Genomic DNA, 13,533 nt, shown 5'->3' on the forward strand with positions numbered 1-13,533 from the left:
ATCCTGTGAATTTAGGGGGAGGTGTTTGTGAGTTTCCTGCATTGTACAGGGGGTTGGACTAGATGACCCTGGAGGTTCCTTCCAACTCTATGATTCTGTTTCTCCTTCCTTGGAGGTTTTTCAACAGAGGCTAGATGGCCATCTGACAGCAATGAAGATCCTGTGAATTTAGGGGGAGGTATTTGTGAGTTTCCTGCATTGTGTGTGTGTGTGGGGGGGGGGGACTAGATGACCCTGGAGGTCCCTTCCAACTCTAGGATTCTATGACTGTTAAGAGCGGTTCCTCAGTGGAACAGGCTTCCTTCGGAGGTGGTGCGCTCTCCTTCCTTGGAGGTTTTTCAACAGAGGCTAGATGGCCATCTGACAGCAATGAGGATCCTGTGAATTTGGGGGGAGGTGTTGGTGAGTTTCCTGCCTTGTGGAGGGAGTTGGACTAGATGACCCTGGAGGTCGCTTCCAACTCTAGGATTCTATGATTCTAAGTTTCCACAGGCTTCCTTGGGAGGTGGTGGGCTCTCCTTTTTGGAGGGTTTTCAGCAGAGGCTAGATGGCCATCTGACAGCAATGAGGATCCTGTGAATTTAGGGGGAGGTGTTTGTGAGTTTCCTGCCTTGTGCAGGGGTTTGGACTAGATGAGCCTGGATGTCCCTTCCAACTCTATGATTCTCCTTCCTTGGAGGTTTTTCAACAGAAGCTAGATGGCCATCTGACAGTGATGAAGATCCTGTGAATTTAGGGGGAGGTGTTTGTGAGTTTCCTGCATTGTACAGGGGGTTGGACTAGATGACCCTGGAGGTTCCTTCCAACTCTATGATTCTGTTTCTCCTTCCTTGGAGGTTTTTCAACAGAGGCTAGATGGCCATCTGACAGCAATGAAGATCCTGTGAATTTAGGGGGAGGTATTTGTGAGTTTCCTGCATTGTGTGTGTGTGTGTGTGTGGGGGGACTAGATGACCCTGGAGGTCCCTTCCAACTCTAGGATTCTATGCATTCATTGGGAATTCTACCTTTTAGTTTCTTGTAGCGAACGAAATGTTGATATTTGATGGATTATACCTTAGTAATGTGGTCACTATAACCTTTTGGTCGTTGGGGCCTGGAGATCTGGAATTACAACAGACTGGAGGAAAGGGCTGCTGTGTAGCGGTGTACGCTGCTAACGTCCCTCCCCACTCCAAAACCCACCTTCTCCGGGCTCCTCTCCCAAATCTCCATGAATCCCCCTGACCTGGAGTTGGCAACCCTGCACCCAGCACTCCCCGCTCCCACCTGCAGGAGGTGCGCGAACGAGCCAAGCGGAAACCCATCCCATCCGACCACTGCTCTCTCGCCCAGACCCAAATCCGCTGTGGTGCAGGAAGACTGTTTAGAGTAGGAAGGTGGAGGGCAGAGCTTGCTTTGCCAGGCTCTCTCAATTGCACAGCAGAGCTACTGAGCCAAGCCTCTCTTCTTCTATTGGCTAAGGCTCATTCCCCTGTTGGTGGATGGTGGAACTGACCGAGACAGTGACATTAGGCTATCGAGGGGGAGAGAAGAAGACTCAGCCGTGGCTTCTGAGCTTCTGTGCAGGAAGAGTGTTTAGGGAAGGAAGGGGGAGGGCAGAGATTGCTTTGCCAGGCTCTCTCAATTGCACAGCAGAGCTACTGAGCCACGCCTCTCTTCTTCCTATTGACTGAGGCTCCTTCCCCTGTTGGTGAATGGTAGAACTGACCGAGACAGTGACATTAGGCTATCGAGGGAGAGAGAAGAAGACTCAGCCGTGGCTTCTGAGCTGCCGTCTGCTTGAAGGAGGAGAAGAGACCTGGATCTCGCACAAGAATTTGGGGAAGGCGAAGAGGCCGTGCCCACCCCAATCCACTCACCCAGCCACGCCCTGGTCCGGGACGTTCATGAAGTCCAGGTTGACATGGGTGGGGGCCGCTTTGGCTCTTGGGCTGGCCCCCTGCCGGGGCAGGCTGGGCTGCTCCATGCTGACTTGCCGGGTCATGGAGAGACGGGAATGTTGGAGACTGGGCCTACCGCCGCCCCGGCTGTTCCACTTCGGGCCTGTTCAGAGGAAAGAGCAGAAGGCGTCAGTTGAGGGCTTCAGGGGAAGCATGGGGCATCCAGTCTGGAGGAGTGCCTGGCTGATACGCAGATGAGAGGGGTGGGGCAGAAGGAAGAGAATCAATAGGCCCAGCTCACCCAGGGAAGAGTTTACCGGTGGGGGACTTAGGACCACAAGCTGACCAGCCGGGCTCTTCTGATGTTCTTCTCAAGGGAAGGCCTCGGCCTCTTTGCCCTGTTGTTGGTCCTTCAGAGGATCTGGCTGGCCACTATGTGAGATGGGAGGCTGGACTAGATGGACCCTCCCTGGTCTGATCCAGCAGGATTCTCCTGATGTTCCCCTTAGGGGAAGGCTTCAGCCTCTCTGCCCTGTTGTTGGCTCTCCAGAGAAATTGGTTGGCCGCTGTGTGAGACAGGAAGCTGGACTAGATGGACCCTCCCTGGTCTGACCCAGCAGGGCTCTTCTGAGGTTCTTCTCAGGGGAAGGCCTCAGCCTCTCTGCCCTGTTGTTGGCCCTCCAGAGGAACTGGTTGGCCACTGTGTGAGACAGGAGGCTGGACTAGATGGACCCTCCCTTGTCTGACCCAGCAGGGCTCTTCTGATGTTCTTCTCACGGGAAGGCCTCAACCTCTCTGCCCTGTTGTTGGCCCTCCAGAGGAACTGGTTGGCCACTGTGTGAGACAGGAGGCTGGACTGGATGGACCCTCCCTGGTCTGACCCAGCAGGGCTCTCCTGATGTTATTCTCAGGGGAAGACCTCGGCCTCTCTGCCCTGTTGTTGGCCCTCCAGAGGAACTGGTTGGCCACTGTGTGAGATAGGAAGCTGGACTAGATAGACCCTGTCTGTTCTGATCCAGCAAGGCTCTTCTGATGTCCTTCTCAGAGGAAGGCCTCAGCCTCTCTGCCCTGTTGCTGGCCCTCCAGAGGAAATGGTTGGCCACTGTGAGAGACAGGAGGCTGGACTAGATGGACCCTCACTGGTCTGACCCAGCAGGGCTCTTCTGAGGTTCTTCTCAGGGGAAGGGCTCGGCCTCTCTGCCCTGTTGTTGGATCTCCAGAGGAACTGGTTAGCCACTGTGTGAGACAGGAGGCTGGACTAGATGGACCCTCCCTGGTCTGACCCAGCAGGACTCTTCTGAGGTTCTTCTCAGGGGAAGGCCTCAGCCTCTCTGCCCTGTTCTTGTTCCTCCAGAGGAACTGGTTAGCCACTGTGTGAGACAGGAGGCTGGACTAGATGGACCCTCCCTGGTCTGATCCAGCAGGGCTCTTCTGATGTTCTTCTCAGGGGAAGGCCTCGGCCTCTCTGCCCTGTTGTTGGCCCTCCAGAGGAACTGGCTGGCCACTGTGTGAGACAGGAGGCTGGACTGGATGGACCTTCCCTGGTCTGACCCAGCAGGGCTCTGAGACCTTCTGCCCGTGATGCTGGTGTTCTGCCACCGAGCTGTGGTATTTCTCCCAAACTCCACACTCTTTTACCTGCAGCCGTGGGGGCATTCCAGCCAGGGGCAGGTGCCCCACCAAGGTACCCGGCTCTTCCTATTATCCTTCCGGGTGGGCCCTGAAAGATTGGAACATCCAGTCAGTTGTGCAGGTGAAGCTGGCCCCAATCCCCTTAGAACATGCCCAGCAAACGGCAGCCCTTGCAGAGATCAAGACTCTGCTCTACTTTCAGCTCTTGGGAGACCATCCCATGCCAAGGAGCTCTTCGCCTTTTGCAACCCTGATAGCATCAACAAACAAGGTGTGGGACAGCGATGGGTTACGGCTTCAGTTCTGGTCACCGCACCTCAAAAAGGATATTAGAGCATTGGGAAAAGCGCAGAAAAGGGCAACTGGAAGGCTTCAAGGGTTGGAACCCTTTCCCTATGAAGAAAGGTTGAAACGCTTGGGGTCAAACCCGGTTCTCCCAGATGAGAGAGCTCTGGCTGACCCAAGGCCATTCCAGCAGGTGCAAGTGGAGGAGTGGGGAATCAAGCCCGGTTCTCCCAGATAAGAGAGCTCTGGCTGACCCAAGGCCATTCCAGCAGCTGCAAGTGGAGGAGTGGGGAAGCAAACCCGGTTCTCCCAGATAAGAGAGCTCTGCCTGACCCAAGGCCATTCCAGCAGCTGCAAGTGGAGGAGTGGGGAATCGAACCCGGTTCTCCCAGATAAGAGAGCTCTGGCTGACCCAAGGCCATTCCAGCAGCTGGAAGTGGAGGAATGGGGAATCGAACCCAGTTCTGCCAGATCAGAGAGCTCTGGCTGACCCAAGGCCATTCCAGCAGGTGCAAGTGGAGGAGTGGGGAATCAAACCCGGTTCTCCCAGATAAGGGAGCTCTGGCTGACCCAAGGCCATTCCAGCAGCTGCAAGTGGAGGAGTGGGGAATCAAGCCCAGTTCTCCCAGATGAGAGAGCTCTGGCTGACCCGAGGCCATTCCAGCAGGTGCAAGGGGAGGAGTGGGGGAATCAAACCTGGTTTTCCAGATAAGAGTCTGTGCACTTCACCGCTACACCGAACTGGCTTTTAAATGGTATTTTAGCACTTCTGAATATATGCTATTTTGTACCTTTGCACTATGTGCCTAGTTACATTTTCTTTTCTTTTGCTCCAACCGTTTTGGTTCCCCTTCTCCCCCTCCCCTCCCGCAACCATCCCCCCCGTCCCCCTTTCCTCCCCCCTCAAGCCAAAGAGGCACACTCACGGGCGTTCCTTGGCAAGCCGGGCCCGATGCTGACGACCAGCACTTTGCCGTTGTTGCGGAGCAGCGCCAAGTCCCCCTGGCAGATCTGGAACTGGATCTGCCGGGAGCCGGCAGCTCCCCAAGGGCCCCATCCGTCCTTCTTCACCTTGAACTCCAGCCTAGGAGCGGAGAGGGAGAGAAAGAGCGAAGAGCAGGTCAGAAGCCAAGATCCTGGCCGCCCCCCACCCCTGCTCCTGCAGCAACATCCCTTCTTTGCCCCTGGTGTGGGCAGCTCCCTCCTGGGCTCCTGCAGCCATCCTGTGACTGGCCAAGTTCTCTTCCAATCATGTCGCCCTTCTAGGGTTGCCAAGTCGCCACCGGCTGCCGATGGGGGACTATTTTCGGGTGGTGCAATGACATCACCAAGAACTGGCAGAGACTGTCCAAGAGAGAGATCTTGGGGTCGTAGTAGAGAACTCACTGAAAATGTCAAGACAGTGTGCGTTTGCAATAAAAAAGGCCAACACCATGCTGGGAATTATTAGGAAGGGAACTGAAAACAAATCAGCCAGTATCATAATGCCCCTGTATAAATCGATGGTGCGGTCTCATTTGGAGTACTGTGTGCAGTTCTGGTCGCCGCACCTCAAAAAGGATATTATAGCATTGGAGAAAGTCCAGAAAAGGGCAACTAGAATGATTAAAGGGCTGGAGCACTTTCCCTATGAAGAAAGGTTCTTCACATGTTCTTATGTGACACAGAGTGTTGGACTGGATGGGCCACTGGTCTGATTCAACATGGCTTCTCTTATGTTCTTATGTGACACAGAGTGTTGGACTGGATGGGCCACTGGTCTGATTCAACATGGCTTCTCTTATGTTCTTATGTGACACAGAGTGTTGGACTGGATGGGCCATTGGCCTGATCCAACATGGCTTCTCTTATGTTCTTATGTGACACAGAGTGTTGGACTGGATGGGCCACTGGTCTGATTCAACATGGCTTCTCTTATGTTCTTATGTGACACAGAGTGTTGGACTGGATGGGCCATTGGCCTGATCCAACATGGCTTCTCTTATGTTCTTATGTGACACAGAGTGTTGGACTGGATGGGCCACTGGCCTGATCCAACATGGCTTCTCTTCTGTTCTTATGTGACACAGAGTGTTGGACTGGATGGGCCATTGGCCTGATCCAACATGGCTTCTCTTATGTTCTTATGTGACACAGAGTGTTGGACTGGATGGGCCACTGGTCTGATTCAACATGGCTTCTCTTATGTTCTTATGTGACAGAGTGTTGGACTGGAAGGGCCATTGGCCTGATCCAACATGGTTTCTCTTATGTTCTTATGTGACACAGAGTGTTGGACTGGATGGGCCATTGACCTGATTCAACATGGCTTCTCTTATGTTCTTATGTGACACAGAGTGTTGGACTGGATGGGCCATTGGCCTGATCCAACATGGCTTCTCTTATGTTCTTATGTGACACAGAGTCTTGGACTGGATGGGCCATTGGCCTGATTCAATATGGCTTCTCTTATGTTCTTATGTGACAGACTGTTGGACTGGAAGGGCCATTGGCCTGATCCAACATGGTTTCTCTTATGTGACACAGAGTGTTGGACTGGATGGGCCATTGGCCTGATCCAACATGGCTTCTCTTCTGTTCTTATGTGACACAGAGTGTTGGACTGGATGGGCCATTGGTCTGATTCAACATGGCTTCTCTTATGTTCTTATGTGACAGAGTGTTGGACTGGAAGGGCCATTGGCCTGATCCAACATGGTTTCTCTTATGTTCTTATGTGACAGAGTGTTGGACTGGAGGGGCCACTGGCCTGATCCAACATGGTTTCTCTTATGTTCTTATGTGACAGAGTGTTGGACTGGAAGGGCCATTGGTCTGATTCAACATGGCTTCTCTTATGTTCTTATGTGACAGAGTGTTGGACTGGAGGGGCCACTGGCCTGATCCAACATGGTTTCTCTTATGTTCTTATGTGACACAGAGTTTTGGACTGGATGGGCCATTGGCCTGATCCAACATGGCTTCTCTTCTGTTCTTATGTGACACAGAGTGTTGGACTGGATGGGCCATTGGCCTGATCCAACAGGGCTTCTCTTATGTTCTTATGTGACACGGAGTGTTGGACTGGAAGAGCCATTGGCCTGATCCAACATGGCTCCTCTTCGTTTCTTATGTGACACAGAGTGTTGGACTGGAGGGGCCACTGGCCTGATCCAACATGGCTTCTCTTATGTTCTTAAGTGACGTATTGCGCTAGGCACATCGTGTGGGGCCACTCTAGGAATTTTGGAGGGGAGAACTCTATAATTTTTCATGGGGTCAGTCTAGCAATTAGGAGAGGAACTCTATGGTAGCACAGAGTCTCCCTCCCGAACTCCTAGAGCATTCCTGTTTGACATGACTGGTGTGATAAGTCACTTCCTGGTGATGTCATTGCACTGTGTGCCGCCACGCGTAATGGGGCTCTTTGGGGACGGGGATCCCCCCGGCGGCCTGCTCCGTGCCACCAGGTTGGGGGCCTCGAAAGTGGGGGAAACTCCACCCCCAGTGGGAGCTTGGGAAGCCTATGCTCTTCCCAGCTGACCACATTGCACCTGGCTCTTGGATACTTGGATGCCGGCCTTGAATTCAGCAGGAGTGCACGGGCGTGTAGCTCCTGAACCTTTCTGAGGGTCCCCCTTCGTGCCCCCCACCTTGTCCGTTGAATAGTAGGTGCAGCTGCGTAACAATCCCAGGATGAGCTCCACCACCTATTTGTCTACAAAACGACACCTGCTTAAATGGGATGGGATCCCCACGGCTACTCGTGGGCGTTCGATGAAATTGCTGAGCAGTCAGCTTAAAATGGATAAAAGGAAGTCCTTCTTCACCCAAAGGGTGATTCACATGTGGAATTCACTGCCACAGGAGGTGGAATTCACATTAACATGTGGAATCCACATTAACATGTGGAATTCACTGCCACAAGAGGTGGTGGCGTCCACAAGCATAGCCACCTTCAAGAAGGGGTTAGATAAAAATATGGAGCAGAGGTCCATCAGTGGCTATTAGCCATAGCGTGTGTGTGTGTGTATATATATATATTGGCCACTGTGTGACAGTGTTGGACTGGATGGGCCATTGGCCTGATCTAACATGGCTTCTCTTATGTTCTTATGTTCTTAAGCATAGCCTGCTTCAAGAGGGGGTTAGATAAACATATGGAGCAGAGGTCCATCAGTGGCTATTAGCCACAGTGTGTGTGTGTGTGTATATATATATGTGTGTGTGTGTGTCTGTGTTTTTGGCCACTGTGTGACACAGAGTGTTGGACTGGAGGGGCCACTGGCCTGATCCAACATGGCTTCTCTTATGTTCTTGTGTGACACAGAGTGTTGGACTGGATGGGCCATTGGCCTGATCCAACATGGCTTCTCTTATGTTCTTATGTGACACAGAGTGTTGGACTGGATGGGCCACTGGTCTGATTCAACATGGCTTCTCTTATGTTCTTATGTGACACAGAGTGTTGGACTGGATGGGCCACTGGTCTGATTCAACATGGCTTCTCTTATGTTCTTATGTGACACAGAGTGTTGGACTGGATGGGCCATTGGCCTGATCCAACATGGCTTCTCTTATGTTCTTATGTGACACAGAGTGTTGGACTGGATGGGCCACTGGTCTGATTCAACATGGCTTCTCTTCTGTTCTTATGTGACACAGAGTGTTGGACTGGATGGGCCATTGGCCTGATCCAACATGGCTTCTCTTATGTTCTTATGTGACACAGAGTGTTGGACTGGATGGGCCACTGGCCTGATCCAACATGGCTTCTCTTCTGTTCTTATGTGACACAGAGTGTTGGACTGGATGGGCCATTGGCCTGATCCAACATGGCTTCTCTTATGTTCTTATGTGACACAGAGTGTTGGACTGGATGGGCCACTGGTCTGATTCAACATGGCTTCTCTTATGTTCTTATGTGACAGAGTGTTGGACTGGAAGGGCCATTGGCCTGATCCAACATGGTTTCTCTTATGTTCTTATGTGACACAGAGTGTTGGACTGGATGGGCCATTGGCCTGATCCAACATGGCTTCTCTTATGTTCTTATGTGACACAGAGTCTTGGACTGGATGGGCCATTGGCCTGATTCAATATGGCTTCTCTTATGTTCTTATGTGACAGACTGTTGGACTGGAAGGGCCATTGGCCTGATCCAACATGGTTTCTCTTATGTGACACAGAGTGTTGGACTGGATGGGCCATTGGCCTGATCCAACATGGCTTCTCTTATGTTCTTATGTGACAGAGTGTTGGACTGGAAGGGCCATTGGCCTGATCCAACATGGTTTCTCTTATGTTCTTATGTGACACAGAGTTTTGGACTGGATGGGCCATTGGCCTGATCCAACATGGCTTCTCTTCTGTTCTTATGTGACACAGAGTGTTGGACTGGATGGGCCATTGGCCTGATCCAACAGGGCTTCTCTTATGTTCTTATGTGACACGGAGTGTTGGACCGGAAGAGCCATTGGCCTGATCCAACATGGCTCCTCTTCGTTTCTTATGTGACACAGAGTGTTGGACTGGATGGGCCATTGGCCTGATCCAACATGGCTTCTCTTATGTTCTTACTTACTGGTTACTGAACCTGACAGTCAGCGGCTTCTGGGCACGTTCTTCATAGCGCTTGCACAGCAAGCTCAGCAGCTCCGTCTTGAACGTGGACTCCAGGACGCTGTCGTATTGGGGTTCGTGGATGATGATGAAGTCATCCTGCAGGGTGCTGGGGAAAAGCAAAGGGCAAAAGTCTGCATCCAAGGGAGCAATAATGTAAGAAGAAGATGATACAGGATTTATATCCTGTCCTTCGCTCTGAATCTCAGAGCGGTTGACAATCTCCTTTGCCTTCCTCCCCCACAACAGACACCCTGTGAGGTGGGTGGGACTGAGAGAGCTCTGACAGAAGCTGCCCTTTCAAGGACAGCTCTGCCAGAGCTATGGCTGACCCAAGGCTCTTCCAGCAGCTGCAAGTGGAGGAGTGGGGAATCAAACCTGGTTCTCCCAGATGAGAACAAGAAGACAACTGCAGATTTATACCCCTGTTCAATCCTCACCTCAAGGAGACCGACTGAATCCTCTCCAACTCAATCTGCCTCTTCAGGACCTCCTTGATCGCCCCTTTCTCCGGCCCTTGCTTCACCTTCTCCCGGCCAATCAGGTAGAGGAGTTTGGGGGTGAGAATCAAGTCCCGTTTCACCGTCTGGAGGGGAAGCGGCAGAGAAGGAAGTCAGGAAACACGGCGGGCTACGAAGGAGAGGTGAGGCGGGCCCTCAGTGGACTGTGCAAAATCTTATTTCACACGTGTTGAATAATCTGCTTTCGATGCACGCTGCAGCTAGATTTTACTGGGTGCAAGGGCAAAATCCACTTTTGAACGATCTCTAAAGTGCACTAGAATGGGATTCAAAGCGCATGATTCCGCATGAGCAAAAGCCATCTAAGGCAGGGGTGTCGAACTCATTTGTTATGAGGGCCGGATCTGACATAAATGAGACCTTGAGGGGCCAGACCGTGTCGGGTTGGGCCGAGGCATGCCGCGTCGGGCCACGTGTGTACCTATTGAAGATTACGTAGCAGAGAGATAATTTTTTTAAAGAACACAAACACAAACGTATTTTTAAAACACTTAAAACGTTAGCACTCATTGGTTTTAAAGGTGTTTTCTCTGTATCTCTCCCATGGGATCGAGGGAACCGGGCAAAGGAAGCTCTGGCTCGTTCCTTCCTCCCCCAGGGGACCTAGAGGGGGAGGAGCCTCAGCCGACAGAAGGGAGAGAGGCTTGGCTCAGTAACTGCTGTGCAATTGAGAGAGCCTGGCAAAGCAAGCTACCCCTCCCCCCTTCCTCCCCAAGGGAGGAGCCTCAGCCAATGGAGAAAAGGGAGGTTTTGCTCTGTAGCTCCTGTGCAGTCGAGCAAGCTGTGATGAAGAAGTCAGCAAGATATAGGGAGAAGGAAGCAGATGACAGCCAGTTGCTCGGGGGCCTGATAGGAGCCCTCCGGGGGCCTGATTCAGCCTCCGAACTGCATGTTTGACACCCCTGATCTAAGGCAAGAGTATCGAACTCATTTGTTATGAGGGATGGTTCTGACATAAACGAGACCTTGTTGGGCCGGGCTGGGATATGTCAGACCGGGCCATGTGTGTACCTATTTAAGATCAGGTAGCAGAGATATAAACGTTTTAAAGCACACAGACAAACATGACTAAACATTTTTAAAAAAACAAAACAAAACATGCTTAAAATATTAGCACTGGTTGGTCTTAAAGGGGCTTTCTTTGCATCTCTCCCATGGGATCCAGGGAACTGGGCAAAGGAAGCTCTGGCTCTTTCCCTCCCTCCCCAGGGGACCAGGAGGGGGAGGAGCCTCAACCAATGGAGAAAACAGAGGCTTTGCACTGTAGCTCCTGTGCGATTGAGCAAGCCTGGCAAAGCAGAATAAGATGCAGAAGGAAGCAAGAGAGGGGGAGAGAAGGAAACAGAGCCAGATGCTCGGGGGCCTGATTCGGCCCCTGGGCCACATGTTTGACATCCCTGACCTAAGGCGTAACTCTTCTCCATTTTAAGCGCAGGGTTTTAAAGGCAGGGGTTGATCAGCATTGATCGTTTGCCTTTGGGATTTGTTTTCGAATGGAGCAGCAGACTGTCCGTGCCTCCAATCATAGAATCCTAAAGTCGGAAGGGACCTCCAGGGTCATCTAGTCCAACCCCCTGCACAAGGCAGGAAACCCACAAATACCTACCCCAAATTCACAGGATCCTCATTGCTGTCAGGTGGCCATCCAGCCTCTGTTTCAAAACCTCCAAGGAAGGAGAGCCCACCACCTCCCAAGGAGGAAGCCTGTTCCACTGAGGAACCGCTCGAATGGACAGGAGGTTCTTCCTAATGTTGAGCCGGAAACTCTTTTGATTTAATTTCAGCCCGTTGGTTCTGGTCCGACCTTCCGCAGCCACAGAAAACAATTCCACCCCATCCTCTCTAGGACAGCTCTTCAAGTACCTAATTGCAGAACTTTACTTTTATCCCCTTTAAAGCTCAGTTTATTTATTTTAACCCAGTTTCCCAAAGGTTGACAACAGGAAGGCGAGTGCGTTAGGCCTGATCTAACAGAGAAACCCTTAAGCACTTTGACTTCTGATTTCCAGGGAGGTCAGCCCAGCCTCGGGGGTCTAAGTGACAGAACTCATAGAATCACAGAGCTGGAAGGGACCTCCAGGGTCATCTAGTCCAACCCCCTGCACAATGCAGAGAACTCACAAATACCAACCCCAAATTCACAGGATCTTCATCACTGTCAGACGACCATCTAGCCTCTGCTTAAAAACCTCCAATGAAGGAGAGCCCACCACCTCCCAAGGAGGAAGACTGTTCCTCTGAGGAACTGCTCTTAACAGTCATAGAATCATAGAATTGGAAGAGACCTCCAGGGTCATCTAGTCCAACCTCCTGCACAATGCAGGAAACTCACAAATCCCTCCCCCTAAATTCACAGGATCTTCATTGCTGTCGGATGGCCATCTAGCCTCTGTTTAAAAACCTCCAAGGAAGGAGAGCCCACCACCTCCCAAGGAGGAAGCCTGTTCCACTGAGGAATTGCTCTAACGGTCAGGAAGTTCTTTGTAATGTTGAGCTGGAAACTCTTTTGATTCAATTTCAACCCAGTGGAAGGGAGTATTACCTTCTGGGGCCACAGAAAGACCACCCTAGATGGACCTATCGTGAATGGAGCTTGGACTTCAGTACTGCTGCTCACGACTCTGTGCCACGGGACTCCTTAAATATTATGATGTCCCTCAAATTTAAAAAAACTCTGCATAAACATTTGAATTTTAAAAAAAGATAACATTTTATAAACTGTGTTCCTAGTCCCTTCCAACTCTGCGATTCTATGAGGGCCAGCCGCTCCCGGTCTTCGGTCCAGCCCAGTGGATTTTCATCTCCTCAGAGGGATTTTCACTTTCTCAGAGGACGTGAGCCCCTCCACGGCTCACCTTGAACCGCCGGTCGTACTTGACGACTGTGTCGGCAAAGTCCACGTGCTCCCGCCGGCCCAGGAAGCGCCGCAGTTCCGGATGGTTCTCCAGACCGATGTAGTCGCCCATGAAGTTCCGGTTGATGCTGTTTCGCCGACGCTCCTTCTTGTTCAGGACGATGTTGGAAGCTTCGGAAGACAGAGGAGGCGGAGGAGGAGGACGTGAGCCCTCTCGTGAGCCTCGCTGCCGCGTCCCAGCCAGGGTTTCTTTTGTAGCAGGAGCAACTTTACATATTAGGCCACACCCATCTGATGTAGCCAATCCTCCTGGAGCTTACAAGGCTCTCTCCTGTAAGCTTTATAAGATTTATATCCCACCTCCACTCCGAAGAGTCTCAGAGCGGCTCACAATCTCCTTTACCTTTCTTCCTCACAACAGACACCCTGTGAGGTAAATGAAGATACTGGATTTATATCCTGCCCTCCACTCCAAAGAGTCTCAGAGGGGCTCACAATCTCCTTTCCCTTCCTCCCCCACAACAGACACCCTGTGAGGTAGATGAAGATATTGGATTTATATACCGCCCTCCACTCCGAAGAGTCTCAGAGCGGCTCACAATCTCCTTTACCTTCCTCCCCCACAACAGACACCCTGTGAGGTAGATGAAGATATTGGATTTATATCCCGCCCTCCACTCCGAAGAGTCTCAGAGCGCCTCACAATCTCCTTTCCCTTACTCCCCCACAACAGACACCCTGTGAGGTAGATGAAGAT

The 13,533-nt window shown here is 51.7% G+C and overlaps 1 protein-coding gene across 1 annotated transcript; it reads right to left on the reverse strand.

Annotated features, from left to right (window-relative positions):
- Positions 1-2,015: 2,015 nt before the first annotated feature.
- On the reverse strand, positions 2,016-12,945 carry LOC132590955 (unconventional myosin-Ie-like). Its single transcript, XM_060263865.1, has 6 exons — positions 12,778-12,945; positions 9,842-9,987; positions 9,364-9,510; positions 4,727-4,884; positions 3,522-3,603; positions 2,016-2,046 (listed from the first exon to the last, which is right to left on the reverse strand). Exons 1-6 carry the CDS (start codon positions 12,886-12,888, stop codon positions 2,016-2,018), a joined length of 675 nt encoding a protein of 224 aa, XP_060119848.1. The 5' UTR covers positions 12,889-12,945.
- Between the last annotated feature and the right edge of the window lie 588 nt (positions 12,946-13,533).

The sequence above is a fragment of the Heteronotia binoei genome, unplaced genomic scaffold, assembly GCF_032191835.1.
Source record: "Heteronotia binoei isolate CCM8104 ecotype False Entrance Well unplaced genomic scaffold, APGP_CSIRO_Hbin_v1 ptg001280l, whole genome shotgun sequence".
NCBI lineage: Eukaryota > Metazoa > Chordata > Lepidosauria > Squamata > Gekkonidae > Heteronotia > Heteronotia binoei.